This window comes from Haliotis rubra, unplaced genomic scaffold (genome assembly GCF_003918875.1).
Source record: "Haliotis rubra isolate DU_JTF1 unplaced genomic scaffold, ASM391887v1 Scf360, whole genome shotgun sequence".
Lineage (NCBI taxonomy): Eukaryota > Metazoa > Mollusca > Gastropoda > Lepetellida > Haliotidae > Haliotis > Haliotis rubra.
The window spans coordinates 555,662-578,202 of NW_025767036.1; the positions used below are offsets into that span (position 1 = coordinate 555,662).

The 22,541-nt window shown below is 43.9% G+C and overlaps 1 protein-coding gene across 2 annotated transcripts; it reads right to left on the bottom strand.

Moving 5' to 3' along the window:
* Positions 1 to 1,044: 1,044 nt before the first annotated feature.
* Positions 1,045 to 13,537, bottom strand: LOC124285473 (chitotriosidase-1-like). 2 transcript variants are annotated; one of them, XM_046721716.1, is made up of 11 exons: positions 13,431 to 13,537; positions 12,191 to 12,239; positions 9,494 to 9,686; positions 7,623 to 7,878; positions 6,674 to 6,798; positions 5,802 to 5,925; positions 4,978 to 5,163; positions 4,382 to 4,501; positions 3,114 to 3,253; positions 2,443 to 2,693; positions 1,045 to 1,912 (listed from the first exon to the last, which is right to left on the bottom strand). In XM_046721716.1, the coding sequence occupies exons 1-11, from the start codon at positions 13,431 to 13,433 to the stop codon at positions 1,728 to 1,730; spliced, it is 1,632 nt and encodes a 543-aa protein (XP_046577672.1). In that variant the 5' UTR covers positions 13,434 to 13,537; the 3' UTR covers positions 1,045 to 1,727. The 2 variants fall into 2 exon arrangements, with proteins under 2 accessions (XP_046577672.1, XP_046577673.1); XM_046721717.1 differs by lacking the exons at positions 12,191 to 12,239; positions 13,431 to 13,537 and adding an exon at positions 10,576 to 10,711.
* Positions 13,538 to 22,541: the final 9,004 nt, after the last annotated feature.

A 22,541-nucleotide genomic window follows, 5' to 3' on the forward strand; every position in this document is an offset into this window, starting at 1 on the left:
AAATTAATGTATTTAGATACATATAATGAGGCGGTTCTTATGTTTTCTTCAACTCATTACGAAATTTTACATGAATCCGATGGATAATAATATCGCAAGTTCCCAGTAATAAAAAAAAGTATGTTTTCCATATGATTCTATGTCTGGATCTGATCAACTCAACTACCATGCACATCGCCCTTAAACTATAAAACTGTATTTACAATTGCACCAGCTCCTGCTTGTCAGTTCCACATGCACTGGCAAATTAATTTGTCTAAACCGTCTTCACTACTACAAACTATATATTGCTTGGTCTTGAGACAGGGACCCATGCAATGTATGTGATCTTGTAAAGGTGCGTTCGCTCGTCACGCCGAAGACCCGGGTTCGATTCCCCACATGGGTACAACGCGTGAAACCCATTTCTTGTGTCCCCCGCCGTGATATTGCTGGAATAATGCTAAAAGTGGCGTAAAACACAACTCACTCACTCACTTTACAAAGGGACAAGAAGAGGCACTGACACGTCCTTACAAAGAAGGAAGAAGTCGTTGTACAGAAAGACTCATGCATAGACACCAATGACAGGACATGCCTAATAGCCTTTCTACGGACACCTGGTGTCATTATTGACAGTGGTCCTTTGGCGCCCAATGAAGTTTTTTTTTCTTATAATCGAGCGACCCGTGAAGGTGCGGGATAGAATTGATATCTTTAGTAACCCATGCTTGTCGTAAGAGGCGACTAACGGGATCGGGCGGTCAGGCTCGCTGACTGGTTTGACACATGTCATCGGTTCACAATTGCACAGAACGATGCTCATGCTGTTGATCACAGGATTGTCTGGTCCAGACTAGATTATTTACAGACCGCCGCCATATAGCTGAAATATTGCTGAGTGCGGCGTAAACCTAAACTCACTCACTCACTTACAATCCAGCAGATCCTCCTGCCTGGACAGAGTTATGTTTACAAAGCAGCATAAACTGATTTGTTGAAATTAACTTGATTGATATAATTCACAAGCGTCCTAGGTGTTATAGACAAGAAGAAAGACACTGGTCGTTTATATACAGAATATTTATTTCCAACAATTTCCAAAGCGGACATTTGTAAAAGAAAAATATATTTCCTTTAAGACACAACTGATGTTACAGTTTTTGTAAACAAGGCTTAAAAAGGTTGATGTTGCACTGGAAGCTGGAAGGGGTTGTTCGGTTGCAACCTAAAACTAAGACTGTTTAACGTTGCATTGTAAATATATACCATTCTTCGCGACAATGTATGTATCAAGCGTTGCAATAATGAACTTTGCTCAGTGGTCTTGTCCCACCGTCGTCATGATGTAAGATCTTTTTTACCTTCAACAAATGTCATTATGCTTCATGATAACATAAAAGCTATGCTAATCAAAAATAAAAATATCTTAACGGTAATGTAACCCCCCCCAAAAAAACAACAACAAACAACAACAACAAAAAAACAACCAAAAACAAACAAACAAAAAACCCCAAAAAACCAACAACCAGAAACGAATATTTCGTATAATTAACGTATACCAAAGGCCTACTGTATACGTCGAAATGAAGTTCATTCGTAACAATCACCAACCGCCATCCCTAAGCGAAGCAATTTAAAAGTATTGAACTATAAATATTGGCAACTAATCAGAAACAATAACATGGATGGCAGTTCATGCAAAACAAATTTTAGTAATATTCATAAATACAGGTGATAATTATGTTCTATGTATCCTCAGCTGCACGGACGTTGTGGGGCCAGTCGCACACGCCGTGTAGTGGGTTGAAGACGGTGCCAGGGGCACAGGGACGTATGTAGGTAACACCGTTATAGCATTGAATGAACTGGCCGTCGTCTGTGGGGTGAGCATATAGGCCATCTGGTCTGTTTTCGCAGAAGTTCGTTAAGTCTGAAAGAAAAGTACTTACAATATAACTGTGAAGGTTGATTACCACTATTTAGCATTGTCCAGATACCAAACATGTGCGAGATTTATAAAACTAGAATCAAAAACAGTCATACGGACATTGTTGTATTGATGGCCTGGAAACATCCCATCGCATCATGTGAGTTTGTAAATTTAACATTGTTTTATCATATTTAATTTGTTAAATGTAATATTTTATTTCACGCCCTTTTACCAAGTCACAGGGATAGTTCTTAGATGTCATATTGAGGATTTCAAGACAGATTGACAGACAATCGACATATATTGCATCAAGTAATGAGTGGTCTCCCTTTGAATGTGAACGTATACGACCTCGCTTAAGTGAGAACGTGAGTACGGTTCCATGATTTTCAGTAATATTCCAGAAGAATCGAACCCGAACGAACGCTTCAAACACTGGACCAGCTTTTGAACGCTATATATAGCGTCTCTGTATATATAGAGTCACATGCACGCACGCAGGACCAACAACATTTATCTGTGTTGCCCACCTGGCTGTGGAGCTGGAGGTTTGTCTGTGGGTTTGTCTGTAGGGTGTGTAGCTGCCGTTGAAACCCCAGTTGTTGAAGTACTTGTTGAAGTACTTGTTGTCGTACTAGTTGAAGAACTTGTTGTCGTACTAGTTGACGCACTTGTTGTAGCACTAGTTGAAGCACTTGTTGAAGCACTTGGTGTACTCGTCACCCCAGTGGATGAGCCTGTCGTTGAAGCCTGGGGCGGCTTAACAGTTGGTTTGGGAGTGCTTGGAATATAAAACGCACATGATCAGAAAGTCAGCATTTAGGTATTAGAGATTCAACATACACTCAGCAAGCATATTCATTTGTCCCTTAAACGCTGCGTAAATATAGTCCAAAATTACATAAACGTCACCACAAGTTGTACCTAAGAGGCCGTTCATAATTTATGGCTGGGGTGGGGGGTGATGGTGATTTTTATGGAGAAGCATATATTTTTCACGCATAATTTCCACAATTTACAAAATTGATGACCCCCTAGTGCATTTGTACAAAACTGATGACCCCCTCCCTACCCCCAGAACACAATGGGTGACAACCCCTACCCCCACCCCCAATCATCATCATCATCCCCTAGCCATAAATTATGAATGGTCCCTAATACTAAACAATTAGACTGGTCCACAATTCAAGAAAATCAGTACCTCCCAACATCAGCCGCACACTGGCCATGTATAGCACTAAGTAGCGGGTATGGCTCTCCTCCACAAGATCCAGTGAAGTCATCCAGGTCCAGAGCCCATATCATCACTCCACCGTATCCCTGGTCTTTCATGAACTTTACCTGTGGACAGGTAGAGCTGTGTCTAATCATCTCCCTATCAGAACCATTTCAGAAATCTCCCGAGCCTCACATATACGGCTTTCAGTGTTGGCTACCCGGAATCAGTGTCCATTACCAAATACGTTGTGGTCATGTCATATCGACAAATATCTCATTTTACATTATCTGTTTTAAATGGTCAACAATTAATCGTAATTAATCTACTGTACGTTTCCTGCAAAGATACAGCACTTCGATGACACGATTCCTGCAGTATCCTTTGCAATCATCACATGCGGGTAACTCGAGCAACCTACAGTTGTATAGTAACAAATTGGTTCAATATTGGTTCGCTGGTCACGCCGAAGACCCGGGTTCGATTCCCCACATGGGTACAATGTGTGAAGCCCATTTCTGGTGTCCCCCTCCGTGATATTGCTAAAGCGACGTGAAACTAAACTCATTCTCTCACTCATTAGGCTGGAAGACTGAAAATTCTACCATACGTACCTTGGTCTCGAGACTGTTCTGATCGTCATATCCTACCCACTGGATACCCCACCCCATGCTCTGAGTCTGGAGGGTGGTGGGGTAGGCTTGTGGTTAAAGCATTCGCAAGTGACGCCTTAGATCGTGTTCGATTCCCCACATGGGTACAAAGTGTGAACCCATTTCTGGTGTCCCCGCTGTGATATTGCTGAAATATTGTTAAAAGCGGCGTGAAACTAAACTCACTCACTCACTCAAGAGTCTGGAAGACCGACAAATCTACCATACGTACCTTGGTCTCGAGACTGTTCTGATCGTCATATCCTACCCACTGGATACCCCACCCCATGCTCTGAGTCTGGAGGGTGGTGGGGTAGGCTTGTGGTTAAAGCATTCGCAAGTGACGCCTTAGATCGTGTTCGATTCCCCACATGGGTACAAAGTGTGAACCCATTTCTGGTGTCCCCGCTGTGATATTGCTGGAATATTGTTAAAAGCGGCGTGAAACTAAACTCACTCACTCACTCAAGAGTCTGGAAGACCGACATATCTACCATATGTACCTTTGTCTCGAGACTGTTCTGATTGTCATATCCCACCCACTTGATACCCCAACCAATTCTCTAGAGTCTGGAAGACTGACAATTCTACCATACATACCTTGGTCTCGAGACTGTTCCGATCGTCATATCCCACCCACTGGTTACCACTGACCAGGTAAGGAACCTTCTGGTCCTGGATGTAATGGACATCCGCGCCACTCTTAATCAACTGGCAGATCTGGGATTCAAGCAAATGTTCAATAATTCCTTGCATATGAGGTAAAAGTTCCAGATGATTAAAAATGTCAAAAGGTATGAAATTCCACCTGGACTAGAGCGTAGTAACAGGTATCCGGATGGTATGTTAACGCAGTTTAGGTCAGGACGTTTAGAATGAAGTTATGCAAAAAATACATAGCAAGATTAAACATTAAATAAACATTGCGTAAATAACAAATAGAGATTATTGATTGATGATAAATAGTCTTGAAAAAATATCCACCAATCGTATTGCTTTTTAGAACGATGATTTTCAGAAATTTAAAAAGAAATTTAACATTAAGTTAAAACTAATTATAATTGGCCACCCATATGAGTATTCTTCAATAAGGCCATATTCGCATCCCAATCAAGCACATTGACATATGTAAAAGCTTCAACTCCAAACCAATATAACTCTTATAAACTCTGCAGATGTTGCTAGGAGAACTTCACCTCATAATAGGACAAAAATCCTGCTTCCCTGGTGTACTTCCCGGCAGTGCCCGCCCCCCGAGCCGGCGCCCCCAGGCCACTGGCCTCGGGAGACACTAGGGTGAAGGTCCGGCCGTATGTGGGCAGCCCTATCACCAGCTTCTCCTTGGGAGCTCCGTTCTTGGCCCAGTACTCAGCTGCCCAGGCCTGAAGCAGATTCAGAGATAATGATAATGACTTGATGCGTCTGGACAATTCAATGTAACTTTCTCAAACTACGCGAACGAAAAGAAAGCTATGGATGGATCCATCCATCCATCCATCCATTGATGTTATATCGCAATCTGACATGGATAAGAGACGTTGAACTGACTCAGGACTGACCAGTCCATGCTAAAGGCCCTCGATACCAACAGACAGACCATGGAGTCACTTTAATGTAAGAACACTTCTCCATGTCAATTTCGGGGCCGTCTGCAACCCTTGCTTGTGGCGATTAACGGAAGCGGATGGAATGTTCTATGAAGACTAGATGTATTAGACTATTACACGTAGACTCAATGCTCCTTTATATAGTTTTTTAAAGAAAACACCCACATATCTTGCAATAGTGTTTCTGTTCAACTTTATCAGAAGTACTGTTATTATTCTTTCAAGCATTCTATGGGACAAATAATATTTTCAATGACATCGCCCCCTCCTCCTGAAACACAAACACACACATACGTACCGGACTCTTCACGCAGCACTGGTAACACTTTCATAAATACAACGATTTACTTATCCGAATTTCATTTTAAGGACAGTACAAGCAAAATGAAAGGCTATCTATGAATGACACTCACGACGTTGAGATAGCGGTTCTCTCCCTTTTCACTTGAATCAGCATACAGGGGACTGTTGTGTCCGGTAGTTTTATCCCAGGAGCCATGCAGGTCGTAGGTCATGATGTTGATGAAGTCCAAGTATCTGAAGCACGAAGTCGCAGGTGTCTGATAAGAGGACGTTGTACCGATAACTACCAATAGGATAGCTGGGACATTCCAGGGAGACATTCCAGTTATCAACATTAGGTGCAAAAGCGGAGTTGCGGATTTCATGTGTACAAGGATCCTGTAACCTCGGGTTAGAATTTAAGATTCGTCTCTTTAGGACATTTGGTTGTGAAACATCTGTGCTCATTATTCAGAAAATGGAAACAAACCTTGAGTCCCACATCAATATGGTCCCAAGAAAACCAAATATCATAGGCTTCACCAGGGTATACAAGATTATATATTCTACTCCTACGTGACACATTTCTACCTAAACATAGAACAAACAACTCTTGTGTCGTTGTGTAAAGTGAACGTTAACGTCAACCAGCGTCCAGAATCGGGTTTCTCGAACATGGTAAGACAAATATGATCATCAGGCTCGACTCACTCAATCACTCTAGTATCACCTCATTGCACAACATTGTTTGGACGTATTTTGTAATCGTGTAGTCCAGAATCCTCCAGAATATTCTGTTGGATTTGATAAATAGCAAGACATTTGAAAAGTCTCTTGTTTAAACTGCGCATGCGTTTCAATGTAGCGGAAGCTCAGTTTATCCGGAAAACCACCCTAAGCGATTGATAAGATTGTATTTATATCTGTTCACAACAATAAGTAGGTTATGAATGGGCTATTATAAAACATTATCGTTCATGCAAATAAAGTATTCACTGTATACTTTGAAATAACAGGGATGTCATAGCCAGCATCGATATTTCCCTTCCCAGCAGGCACCGCGGCAGTCAGCAGGAGACGAGGGAGGCCGGTTGTCTTCGCATCCACTTCAAAGACATTCACCAGCGTCTGTAAATACAGATAAGTTTCTGTTACCCTTTCAAGAAACACTGCAATGGATTGCACAGGCAACAGAACAAATACATGTATAATCTGACACGTGTCACACTATCAAATTCGACAGGGAAGCAATCACGTCTTGGTTAAACTAACTGCAATAAAACACTCTCTTATGTTGATATGTACATAAACTGGTAGAAAAGATACAACATAATCTGTTACAATCATGTCTTGGTGAAACTAATGTTACTCCTGAATTGAGTACCAAATCAACGGCACGTAGATGAATGGGAGTGAGTGAGTGATATAATGTTAAGCCGCACTCAGCAATATTCCAACTATATGCCGGCGGTCTGCAAATAATCGAGTCTGGTTCAGACAATCCAGTGATCAACAACATGTGCATCGATCGACACAATTGGGATGCGATGACATGTGTCAACCAAGTTAGCGAACCTGACCACCCGATCCCGTCAGTCGCCTCTTACGTCAAGCATGGGTTACTGAAGATTAATTCTAACCCGGATCTTCACGGTTCGAGAACAATGGGGAGTCGGACAACAGTGTACTTGGGATGCAAGCAAGATATTTCAACTGCAAGGTCAGCGTATTTACTATGTTTCTATGAATCTTGTCAATCACATTTCTGCCAAAAGGGAGAGAAACTTTCCATCATCAAGAAGTTCAACGTTATCAATATAAAATAGGTGAATAAGAGGTGTCGGGGATATCTGTCTGTTGAGGAGGTCCAGGATGGTAACCCTCCTCTTGTCTAAGTAATAAAATTGTTAACTTTTACATAAAACTAGCAGGAACTGATGAACATATTGTACCTCAAGTAGCTCAACATATTTCTGCTTATCCTCTGGAGGGCTTCCACGCTTTCCGGGATACTCCCAGTCAAGGTCAAGGCCGTCGAACTTTCTTGTCCTGAGAAACTTCACAGAACTTGTTGCGAAATCTTGTCTGTTGGCTGCTGTTTTCACCATAGCTGTGAACGTTGCTGACCCCATGTTCCAGCCACCGACAGACAACAATATCTTCACGTCGGGGTTTTGTTTCTTGGCATGGTCGTGTAGTCGTTCATACCTGGACATAGGATAAAGGGCTGAAAGAGTCCGTTGTCATGATTTTGACCATTAACGCATTTAACGAAGAGTATCCTTCATTTCAACGAACTGTTGTTTCCGGACATTTTCAGCTAATCCATAATGTTTTGCAAAGTATCACATTTTCATGACACGAGTAGTAGCAATTATACTTGTTACATATTTATACTATAAACCACATACACACACACACACACACACACACACACACACACACGCACGCACGCACACACACACACGTGTATTTGGACAAATAAACTAATAAAAATCCCGGCTTAAAGGCTATCCCCCTCCCTCCCACATTCACAAATACACTGAATTAATATATTAATATCCCGGCTTAAAGGTTATCGTCCTTCCTCCCACGTGAACAAATACACTGAATTAATAACCCGGTCTAAGGGCTATCTCCCTCCCTCCCACATTCACAAATACACTGAATTACCCTGTGCGCGTCAGTGTAAATACTGCGTGAAGTGGGACACCTTACAAACTCTGTTTGCATTTTATGCCTTCCGTATGAGAAGCGTATACACATTTTTCGTTATTCAGACCAAGCATTACTGAATGCATTCACATGCATTATACGCTGACGTCTCAGCAGAATTCGAAGACCTGGTTCTTGAACATTATTATAAAATAATCTCCGCGGGTTTTACTACCAGGAAGGACAATGGAATCGAATGTTGTTTTAAGCCAACCAGCATTGTGTATGAATTAGGGAACTCGGTGATTAAAGTATGGTCACTGCAGATCGTCAAAAAGTTTCAAAGCAAGCAATGAGCTAATTCCAACATGTAATCCTGTGAAAAGCATACATATGAAAATATTGTTATTTTCCAAGGATCGAGCTAGTTTCATCACGCCAAAGTTACCGCAATGCCTAATTGCAGCGCGTATCAGTAAACACATACTTTTATCACCATAACATAGTAAATATCATAGAATTCTGCTTGGAATCATCTGTCCCGCTTGCAAATATTGTTTGTTATATTGGCAACATAGATATACATGACAGGGCTACAGATAAGGGGCGTACAGGCGTAATGTACGCCTCAAAATCAATTAAGTACGACATAATATAAGATTTCAAGCGTATCGTGTACGCACATAAATACCTTTGTACGTCTAACATTTAATTTCCGTGCAAATTGAAATCTATTTCGGATAAACACTTGTCAAGTTTCTTTTGCGAAACACGATTTGACACATGAGGAAACCCCGACAGCAGGAATCACATGCGTTGCCATGCAACGATATGCGTCACTATTTTTCGATTGGCGGAAAACTACTTTTCCTATTTATATCAAGTCGGACCTGACATTTCGCGCATCACACGGTCGCTCAGTTATTTCTCACGCGTCTTCAAATACAAATACATGGTAGGAAATAGTGATCGATGAATCGTCCAGACAAACCACATCACAACTCGCTCACACAAAAACATGTCAGTACTCCTTCAAAATTCTCAGTACACCTCCACTTGCAATATGATGTGTAAGTACACTCGCACCCCCCAAAAGTTATCTGGAGCCCTGTACATGTATTCCTGAAACTAAATCTGTATAATGGAAAGTTTCGAATCCACAACATACATTCCCTTGGACCAGTCTGTAGAATCGTCATTCCATTCATAAGGCGCCAGGTGGTTCCCCACGAGCTTGGCGAACGCGTAGTTGATGTGTGTGCACTTAGTTGCATCCACATCTTCCGGGAAGAACTTCTCTCCTTGAGGACGATACTGGGCCCAGTTTGTGTAGTAACACACGACCCGCTCACACGTCATGACTGGAAACAAACAGCGGATGTCAAATGCAGGTCAACTGTACACAGAAGGCATTCTTTTGTTAGTTTGTCTAACGCACTCAGCAATATTCCAGCAATATGGCGGCGGTCTCTAAATAATCGTGTCTGGACCAGATAATCCAATGCTCAACAGCATCGATCTACGCAATTGGGATACGATGACATGTGTCAACCAAGTCAACGCGCCTGACCACCCGATCCCGTTAGTCGCCTCTTACGACAAGCATGGGTTACTGAAGACCAGTTCTAACCTGGATCGTAACGGCTGAAAAACCGTTGTGTGTGATCATAATTGAAATATATTACAATGACACAACTTCTGTTGCATGTTAGGTAAATTGTAAAAAATACGTATAAAACAACAAGTGACAGGTGAATTTCAGTTCGTGGTTTTTTTTCGTAAACACAATTTTTAAGATTACCCTTGTTGCGTAAAGATAATATTTTGTCTGGCCGACCTAAACATCGAGAGATTGATATTACGAGCATCGATGCAGGCAGCTGAGTCACGATGACCTGAAATCAACCACATCTCATCGAGCCCGACCACAAGCATGTGTGGCTGGAATGTATTCGTAACAGAAACCACCACGGGTAATTTTTTTAGACCGAGAGACAGCTACAGACGACACACTTACCCGTCAATCCGCACAAACAAGTTTCCACCCGAATGTATTTCTACGTATGCATGTATCATATTCATTTACTGAAATTAAACTTAACGGCTCATGGGAGTTCCGTGTAACTGCTGACACTGGACCGGTTTTCACTTCCCCGTCAAGCAGAACAAACATTGATCGTGCGCACATTCTACCTGTACAGGTGTGTCACTGCTAATATAAAACATTAATCACAAACTAATCATAAATACCCTGGTTGACCCGGCCATGCTGATACACATATAGTCACCAGGCGGAGAACGCGCTCATGAAAACCCACAATATCCAGCGAGGCATTGTCTTTCGTAATGGATGCTTTCGTCGGACTTCGCTGTGACCGTTAACTTCCGTGTAAAGGGAGGTAATTGGTTGTTTAGATTGTGACTCTCCTGTCTGCTACTCTGTCAGAATAGGGTATTATACATGCGCTGTCTGTCGGGTTCGATCCTGCGATTTTGTTGCTACTTTTACTGTTGTGGACAGATGCCGTTTTACCTCAGGGCCCTAAGGACATCAACTTTTGTGGATCTACTGTTACAACGTTAACTGCTGCTAGTACGCCAAATACAACTACTATTACTACTGCAAAAACTCCCACCCCTACTAGTTCTGCTTCTGCTACTGCAACAACTTGTATTTCAACTACAACATCTTCTACCACAGTTCTTCTTCTACTACTTCTACTACTATTGATGCTTCTACAGATTCTACTAATATTATTATTGAACCACCACCATTACCAACACCAAATACTACTATTACCATTTCTGCTGTTACTACTACTGCTGCTGCTGCTGCTACTGCTGCTGCTACTACTACTACTACTGCCACTGATACTATTCCTACTACTACTACTTCTACTATTACTCCTCCTACTACTACTACTTCTACTTCTACTACTACTACCACTACTTCTACTACCACTACTACTACCACTACTTCTACTACCACTACCACTACTTCTACTACCACTACTACTACTACCACTACCACTACTACTACCACTACTACCACTACCACTACTACTACTACTACTACCACTACCACTACTTCTACTACCACTACCACTACCACTACCACTACTCTCACTACTACTACTACCACTACCACTACTACTACGCATACAATTCCCCGCACACTTCAGTACACACCCACAAAATGTTATCAAGGAAACTCTATTCAAATGTCAGAGGAGTACATGATTATTAAGCCGGACTTAATATCAATTGTTTCCAAACACCATGAGTTTTAGGTGACGTCATTCCGTCAATAAATCAGCTGAAGGGCTGTCTTCACCTCTGATCAGATTACACAAATTTTCTGAGAAAGATTATTAATACTATAAACAATAACCCACTCATAACTCTGACCTTTTGATTATCTATCCATAGTAAAATAACATTCCACATAAAGGACTTTCAGAATTTATGAACAAGGGACAAATATTCGGAATAGTACCGGTTATAACGAACACGCTTACTACAAATTGACGGATATAACGAACTGGTATTTGTCCGGGCCATTACCTGTATACTTTGTCATATAAAAGTTAGAATCCTTTATAACAAACTACGATTAAAACGAACTTAAATTAGTGGTCCCTTTGAGTTCGTTATAACCGTAGTTTATGTATTTCACAGAAATGTATTGATGTCTGCTCTGTATCGAAGTGTATATACTAAACTAATAAATAAATCCACTCGTGACAATATTTACTGGTAATCGGGGACCATATCGAACAAACGTACTTCCGACCATTGCCTTACCAAGGTTTCTTAAAAGACTAAGTCCGTTTGACCAAACTCATCTCCAGGAACTTGTACTCACCGCATGCAGCTAGCCACAGGCAGGACAGGATGAAGGGCAAGACCAGCATCTGTAGCAGGAAAATACCCGTCATACGGCATGTGAAAACTTTTTACACATAATAAACACTAATATCGCAAGCAATAACACAACCCGTTAGGATACAATCTTTGAAATTGGTGAGCAAATATTTACTTGAAACGTTTATTTGCTCAGAGGAGAAAAGCTGAAGGCTACCTTTAGAAAATATTTCTGCCGAATGCGTTGTTGCTTGTTAGGAAAGGGAGTGGGTAGTTCGCTCCATTCAGTTGAATTTTGTTACATAGAGTTTACATGAGTGGTGACACTAAATCAGGAACCCGAGCTAGGTGAGCGTGAGTGAGTGAGTGAGTGAGTGGGTGGGTGGGTGGGTGGGTAAGTGAGCGATTGAGTGAGTGAGTGAGTGAGATAGATTTACAGTCACATCGACAATATTTCAGCTATATCGTGACTAAAAAAGTTATAAATTCTTGATAAATTGTCAATTACAAACCCAGTGTAGCAGGCTGCGTCCATTTATATACTTCCAGTACCAGAAAAAGCCGCGGACAGAGCATGCAGAGATATTACACCCTTTAGTAGGAAATATGAGAATGTTTGAACTGAAGAACACCGAATAATGTACTTTACACAGTAACTATGTACTTCCTGGTAAATTCAAGCATCAATAATACCCGTGAGCATAACATTTAATATTATAAGGCTCTGAGAGATGGAGCGTCAATGTATTTGTAGTGTTTCCCCAAGGATCCAAACGCATTTAAAAAGGGTCACCCTTATTCCAAAAAATGGTCACGCAATGACAGATTTGGAAGTATTATGTCAAGTTATGCATGCAAATGATTCTTAAAGACTCTAAGGGCACAGTTATTTCACATAACTTAAACGTGAAATAGAAACTGAAAACCACCAAGTGTTAAATCAATTATTGTATTAAAAAGAAAGACAGGGGGTCAAATAAAAAGGGCAGGGCGCCAAATAAAAAGGGCAAGGCGCTGCCCCCTGCTAAAATGCCTAGGGAAAACACTAATTTGAAAGCTTTGGACAAGGAAAGGCTTATTAAAGTTGATACATCAGGTAAACTACTTGTAATATATCGAGACATTAACGTAGCATAATGTGTGGTGATGTATCGAGCCCTATTTGGGTTATTAAACAACAAACCAGTTTTATATAAATTACAGATTAGAAACGGTCATCTTTGGAGGCAAAATATACTCACCATGTATTGAGGAGCTGGGTCTGATTTGCCTGACAGGCACACGTCTATATATACGACCTGATTGACGTATCACACACGGGGGTCGATCAATCTGACATTTTATATTCCAAATAATTGAATAATTATATAACCTGACAGCGGGAGTGGACAAGCTTGTCACGTGATTAAAATCTCGTGTGGTTTATTGGCAGCATAACGATGGCCAGCGAACTCCCGGAAGTAAAGACGGAATGAAACAGACATTAAATGACGCAACGGAAACATGTGATGCTGTCTACAAGCAGTTCGTGACTGATTGGTGTGTGACTGTGCATGAGGAACAGCTGAGACACCCATATCAATTGTTTAATTAGATTATAATGCATGCAAATTGCCTTCTGTGGCAACATGTTGTTATCGGTTATGTGGCGGTAAGATGGACCACTTTGAACGACTTTTATTCAGTAGATTCACCGCAAGACGAACCGCATTCACGGGCGAATTAATTTCGACAAAGTCAGCGGTGTCCTGCTTAACTGCCTAAACAGATTGAAACGAATCACCACTCTATCAGTGCAACCAGTGTTCTTTAACAGAGATGTTTATTCACTCTAAATATACATTAACTCAAAGGAGGTTTAATAGACTAACATCTGGTCTCTGTAATATACATATTCTACAGAATACAGTCTTGAATTATATCAAGAAAATATAAAGAACTTAGAGACTTTTCTTCATTTTCTGAAGTAATCTAGACTTGCCACATATTATAGACTTGCATGGGCTTTTATTGGATATATTTGCACCTGATTTTTCACAAACTGAATCATTAATCAAAGCCATATGGAAATGTCCAGTGACAAGACAAGAAGTGGTGCACTTGTGCCCAATCCCTTTGGCTTTTTGGACAATGAAATATATTTAGGATAAACAAAATGTCGGGGGTGCTTTTTTGAGTTGCATATAAATTTTACATATTGTATATGTTTTATTTTCTGAACTAAACTGAACTGATCTGAACTGAACTGAACTGAACTGAACTGAACTGAACTGAACCCCCGGCCGCGTTCTGCGGCATTAGAGGTACTAGTATATGGTTACATCATTATGTACCACTTATATATGTTACATACACGCACGATACACAAAATGGTAATATCGCTTGGTTGCAAGAATACACTATGTCTGTATATACATTTAACCAGCTTAATAAACAATGTTACACTCATTACAGTGAGTGAGTGGTGAACTTGCTATGTAACAAGCAATGGTTAATGAAGAATGCGAGGTTACATACTGGGTTCCTGTTTGGCGTTGACATAAGAACACAAAAGGTTTGCTTGGATGGACAATTAGTAAATTTAGGTGGTATGTAGCACTGTGTCAACTCTGAGTATAAATCACATACCAAAACAACATGATATTCATCTTCAGCAGCACCACGATTGCAGTATTTACATATATTTTCAAGTGCATGAAACTTTTCCTTTGCAAAACATAAAATCATATTAACAACAACGGGAATCAGCCAATGATGTTCTCTCTGACTTAATGTTTATACTATAGAAGTACTTTTCACAAATAAATTGTTCTTTGGATAAGGAATATGTGTACGTGTATTTTGTAAGAATACTTTAACTTTTACAGCGGATATTCACTTTCCTGGTCATTCTTACATTCTCATTTCGACAATTATACAGGACACCAAACTGTTGTTATCGTGCTCGCGTTTGTGCAATATCAGTTCAGATTATCGGCCTTTTCACCAGAATCACATGTAACTGTTCTTAAAGTGGCTGATTTCCCTCTTAGTGTATAAACAGATAAACGAAGCAGCTATGTGGTCACACCTAAGGCAAGTTAGTTTCTTCACAACTGCCCCTGTTCACCCAGCCGAACATGGGTACCCGGTAGTATAATTCATATGACTATTAATCTTCTAGCGCCTCACAGGCAGCTTGGGTTATCCGGGGTAATAATGTCCATCATGTTGTATGCGCTCAGAGCATGTCCCTGCAGCGGGCATTTCAGCCCTATATAAGTAGCCAGTTATTCTTATTACTAAGTTACAAACTAGTTACAATATAGCTGATATACAAACTAACGCTATACTAAGAGAGAACACGTTGTCACTATAGTAGGTGCGAACACACTTTGTGAACCCAATACCAGTATACCCTTTATGAACCCACTACCAGTATACCCTTTGTGAACCCACTACCAGTATACCATTTGTGAACCCACTACCAGTATACCCCTTGTAAACCCACTACCAGTATACTCCTTGTGATGTGAACCCTCAACCAGTATACTGCTTGTGTAGTGAACCCACTACCAGTATACTCCTTGTGTTGTGAACCCACTACTAGTACACTCCTTGTGTAGTGAACCCACTACCAGTATACACCTTGTGTTGTGAACCCACTACCAGTATACTCCTTGTGTAGTGAACCCACTACCAGTATACTCCTTGTGTTGTGAACCTACTACCAGTATACTCCTTGGGAACCTACTTCCAGTACACTCCTTGGGAACCCACTACCAGTATATTCCTTGGGAACCAACTACCAGTACTCTCCTTGGGAACCTACTACAAGTACACTCCTTGGGAACCTACTACCAGTACACTCCTTGTGAACCCACTACCAGTACACTCCTTGGGAACCCACTACCAGTACACTTCTTGGGAACCCACTACCAGTACGCTCCTTGGGAACCCACTACCAGTACACTCCTCGTGGACCCACTACCAGTACACTCCTTGGGAACCAAACTACCAGTACACTCCTTGGGAAACTACTACCAGTACTTTCCTTGGGAACCCACTACCAGTACGCTCCTTGGGAACCCACTACCAGTACTCTCCTTGGGAACCTATTGTCAGTACGCTCCTTGGGAACCCACTACCAGTACTCTCCTTGGGAACCCACTGCCAGTACACTCCTTGGGAACCCACTACCAGTACACTCCTTGGGAACCCACTACCTGTACACTCCTTGGGAACCTACTACCAGTACACTGCTTGGGAACCCACTACCAGTGCATTCCTTGGGAACCAAACTACCAGTACACTCCTTGTGAACCCACTACCAGTACACACTTTGGGAAACTACTACCAGTACTTTCCTTGGGAACCCACTACCAGTACGCTCCTTGGGAACCCACTACCAGTAAACTCCTTGGGAACCTACTTCCAGTAGGCTCCTTGTGAACCTACTACCAGTACACTCCTCGTGAACCCACTACCAGTACACTCCTTGGGAAACCACTACCAGTACACTCCTTGGGAACCTACTACCAGTACACTCCTTGGGAACCTACTACCAGTACACTGCTTGGGAACCCACTACCAGTGCATTCCTTGGGAACCCACTACCAGTTCGCTCCTTGGGAACCTACTACCAGTACACTCCTTGGGAACCCACTAGCAGTACACTCCTTGGGAACCTACTACCAGTACACTCATTTGGAACCTACTACCAGTACACTCCTTGTGAACCCACTACCAGTACACTCCTTGTGTAGTGAACCCACTACCAGTATACTCCTTGTGCTGTGAACCCACTACCAGTATACTCCTTGTGTAGTGAACCCACTACCAGTATACTCCTTGTGTTGTGAACCTACTACCAGTATACTCCTTGGGAACCCACTACCAGTATATTCCTTGGGAACCAACTACCAGTACAGTCCTTGGGAACCTACTACCAGTACACTCCTTGGGAACCTACTACCAGTACGCTCCTTGTGAACCTACTACCAGTACACTCCTTGGGAACCCACTACCAGTACACTCCTCGTGGATCCACAACCAGTACACTCCTTGGGAACCCACTACCAGTACACTCCTTGTGAACCCACTACCAGTACACTCATTGGGAGCCTACTACCAGTACTTTCCTTGGGAACCCACTACCAGTACGCTCCTTGGGAACCCACTACCAGTACACTCCTTAGTAACCTATTGCAAGTACGCTTCTTAGGAACCCACTAGCAGTACACTCCTTGGGAACCTACTACCAGTACACTCCTTAGGAACCTATTGCCAGTACGCTCCTTGGGAACCCACTACCAGTATGCTCCTTGGGAACCCACTACCAGTACACTCCTTGGGAACCTACTACCAGTACTCTCCTTGTGAACCCACTACCAGTACACTCCATGGGAACCTACTACCAGTACACTCCTTGGGAACCCACTACCAGTACGCTCCTTGGGAAACTACTAGCAGTACACTTCTTGGGAACCTACTACCAGTACCCTCCATGGGAACCCACTACCAGTACACTCCTTGGGAACCCACTACCAGTACACTCCTTGGGAACCCACTACCAGTACACTCCTTCGGAACCCACTACCAGTACACTCCTCGTGAACCCACTACCAGTACACTCCTTGGGAACCTACTACCAGTACTCTCCTTGTGAACCCACTACCAGTACACTCCTTGGGAACCTACTACCAGTACTCTCCTTGGGAACCCACTACCAGTACACTCCTTGGGAACCCACTACCAGTACACTCCTTGGGAACCTACTACCAGTGCGCTCCTTGGGAACCCACTACCAGTACACTCCTTGGGAAACCACTACCAGTACACTCCTTGGGAACCTACTACCAGTACTCTCCTTGGGAACCCACTACCAGTACACTCCTTGGGAACCCACTACCAGTACACTCCTTGGGAACCTACTACCAGTACACTCCTTGGGAACCTACTACCAGTACACTCCTTGGGAACCCACTACCAGTACGCTCCTTGGGAACCGACTAGCAGTACACTCCTTGGGAACCCACTACCAGTACCCTCCATGGGAACCCACTACCAGTACACTCCTTGGGAACCCACTACCAGTACACTCCTTGGGAACCCACTACCAGTACACTCCTTCGGAACCCACTACCAGTACACTCCTCGTGAACCCACTACCAGTACACTCCTTGGGAACCTACTACCAGTACACTCCTTGGGAACCTACTACCAGTACACTTCTTGGGAACCTACTACCAGTACACTCCTTCGGAACCCACTACCAGTACACTCCTTGTGAACCTACTACCAGTACACTCCTTGTGAACACACTACCAGTACACTCCTTGGGAACCTACTACCAGTACTCTCCTTGGGAACCCACTACCAGTACACTCCTTGGGAACCCACTACCAGTACACTCCTTGGGGAACCTACTACCAGTACGCTCCTTGGAAACCCACTACCAGTTCACTCCTTGGGAAACCACTACCAGTACACTCCTTGGGAACCTACTACCAGTACTCTCCTTGGGAACCCACTACCAGTACACTCCTTGGGAACCCACTACCAGTACGCTCCTTGGGAACCTACTACCAGTACTCTCCTTGTGAACCTACTACCAGTACACTCCTTAGGAACCTATTGCCAGTACACTCCTTGGGAACCCACTACCAGTACACTCCTTGGGAACCCACTACCTGTACACTCCTTGGGAACCTACTACCAGTACTCTCCTTGTGAACCACTACCAGTACACTCCTTTGGGAACCTACTACCAGTACGCTCCTTGGGAACCCACTACCAGTACACCTCCTTGGGAACCTACTACCAGTACACTCCTTGGGAACCCACTACCAGTACACTCCTCGTGAACCCACTACCAGTACACTCCTTGGGAAACCACTACCAGTACACTCCTTGGGAACCTACTACCAGTACACTCCTTGGGAACCCACTACCAGTACAGTCCTTGTGAACCCACTACCAGTACACTCCTTGGGAACCTACTACCAGTACTCTCCTTGGGAACCCACTACCAGTACACTCTTTGGGAACCCACTACCAGTACACTCCTTGGGAACCTACTACCAGTACACTCCTTGGGAACCTACTACCAGTACTCTCCTTGGGAACCTACTACCAGTACACTCCTTGGGAACCCACTACCAGTACGCTCCTTGGGAACCCACTACCAGTACGCTCCTTGGGAACCGACTAGCAGTACACTCCTTTGGGAACCCACTACCAGTACCCTCCATGGGAACCCACTACCAGTACACTCCTTGGGAACCCACTACCAGTACACTCCTTGGGAACCCACTACCAGTACACTCCTTCGAACCCACTACCAGTACACCTCGTGAACCCACTACCAGTACACTCCTTGGGAACCTACTACCAGTACACTCCTTGGGAACCTACTACCAGTACACTTCTTGGGAACCTACTACCAGTACACTCCTTCGGAACCCACTACCAGTACACTCCTTGTGAACCTACTACCAGTACACTCCTTGTGAACACACTACCAGTACACTCCTTGGGAACCTACTACCAGTACTCTCCTTGGGAACCCACTACCAGTACACTCCTTGGGAACCCACTACCAGTACACTCCTTGGGAACCTACTACCAGTACGCTCCTTGGAAACCCACTACCAGTTCACTCCTTGGGAAACCACTACCAGTACACTCCTTGGGAACCTACTACCAGTACTCTCCTTGGGAACCCACTACCAGTACACTCCTTGGGAACCCACTACCAGTACGCTCCTTGGGAACCTACTACCAGTACTCTCCTTGTGAACCTACTACCAGTACACTCCTTAGGAACCTATTGCCAGTACACTCCTTGGGAACCCACTACCAGTACACTCCTTGGGAACCCACTACCTGTACACTCCTTGGGAACCTACTACCAGTACTCTCCTTGTGAACCCACTACCAGTACACTCCTTGGGAACCTACTACCAGTACGCTCCTTGGGAACCCACTACCAGTACACTCCTTGGGAACCTACTACCAGTACACTCCTTGGGAACCCACTACCAGTACACTCCTCGTGAACCCACTACCAGTACACTCCTTGGGAAACCACTACCAGTACACTCCTTGGGAACCTACTACCAGTACACTCCTTGGGAACCCACTACCAGTACAGTCCTTGTGAACCCACTACCAGTACACTCCTTGGGAACCTACTACCAGTACTCTCCTTGGGAACCCACTACCAGTACACTCTTTGGGAACCCACTACCAGTACACTCCTTGGGAACCTACTACCAGTACACTCCTTGGGAACCTACTACCAGTACTCTCCTTGGGAACCTACTACCAGTACACTCCTTGGGAACCCACTACCAGTACGCTCCTTGGGAACCTACTACCAGTACTCTCCTTTGGAACCTACTACCAGTACACTCCTTAGGAACCTATTGCCAGTACACTCCTTGGGAACCCACTACCAGTACACTCCTTGGGAACCCACTACCTGTACACTCCTTGTGAACCTACTACCAGTACACTCCTCGTGAACCCACTACCAGTACACTCCTTTGGAAAACCACTACCAGTACACTGCTTGGGAACCTACTACCAGTACTCTCGTTGGGAACCCACTACCAGTATACTCCTTGTGTAGTGAACCCACTACCAGTATACTCCTTGTGTAGTGAACCCACTACCAGTATACTCCTTGTGTTGTGAACCTACTACCAGTATACTCCTTGGGAACCTACTTCCAGTACGCTCCTTGGGAACCTACTACCAGTACATTCCTTGGGAACCTACTACCAGTACACTCCTTGGGAACCCACTACCAGTACACTCCTTGGGAACCTACTACCAGTACTCTCGTTGGGAACCCACTACCAGTACACTCCATGGGAACCCACTACCAGTACGCTCCTTGGGAACCCACTACCAGTACGCTCCTTGGGAACCTACTACCAGTACTCTCGTTGGGAACCCACTACCAGTACACTCCATGGGAACCTACTACCAGTACTCTCCTTTGGAACCTACTACCAGTACACTCCTTAGGAACCTATTGCCAGTACACTCCTTGGGAACCCACTACCAGTACACTCCTTGGGAACCCACTACCTGTACACTCCTTGTGAACCTACTACCAGTACACTCCTCGTGAACCCACTACCAGTACACTCCTTTGGAAAACCACTACCAGTACACTGCTTGGGAACCTACTACCAGTACTCTCGTTGGGAACCCACTACCAGTATACTCCTTGTGTAGTGAACCCACTACCAGTATACTCCTTGTGTAGTGAACCCACTACCAGTATACTCCTTGTGTTGTGAACCTACTACCAGTATACTCCTTGGGAACCTACTTCCAGTACGCTCCTTGGGAACCTACTACCAGTACATTCCTTGGGAACCTACTACCAGTACACTCCTTGGGAACCCACTACCAGTACACTCCTTGGGAACCTACTACCAGTACTCTCCTGGGAACCCACTACCAGTACACTCCATGGGAACCCACTACCAGTACGCTCCTTGGGAACCCACTACCAGTACGCTCCTTGGGAACCTACTACCAGTACTCTCGTTGGGAACCCACTACCAGTACACTCCATGGGAACCTACTACCAGTACACTCCTTGGGAACCCACTACCAGTACACTCCTTGGGAACCTACTACCAGTACACTCCTTGGGGACCTACTACCAGTTCACTCCTTGTGAACATACTACCAGTACACTCCATGGGAACCCACTACCAGTACACTCCTTGGGAACCCACTACCAGTACGCTCCTTGGGAACCCACTACCAGTACACTCCATGGGAACCTACTACCAGTACACTCCTTGTGAACCTACTACTAGTACGCTCCTTTGGAACCTACTACCAGTCCACTCCTTGTGAACCTACTACCAGTACACTCCTTGGGAACCTATTGCCAGTACACTCCTTGGGAACCCACTACATGTACACTCCTTGGGAACCCACTACATGTACACTCCTTGGGAACCTACTACCAGTACTTTTCTTGGGAACCCACTACCAGTACACTCCTTGGGAACCTACTACCAGTAAACTCCTTGGGAACCTACTTCCAGTAGGCTCCTTGTGAACCTACTACCAGTACACTCCTCGTGAACCCACTACCAGTACACTCCTTGGGAAACCGCTACCAGTACACTCCTTGGGAACCTACTACCAGTACACTCCTTGGGAACCTACTACCAGTACACTGCTTGGGAACCCACTACCAGTGCATTCCTTGGGAACCCACTACCAGTTCGCTCCTTGGGAACCTACTACCAGTACACTCCTTGGGAACCCACTAGCAGTACACTCCTTGGGAACCTACTAACAGTACACTCCTTTGGAACCTACTACCAGTACACTCC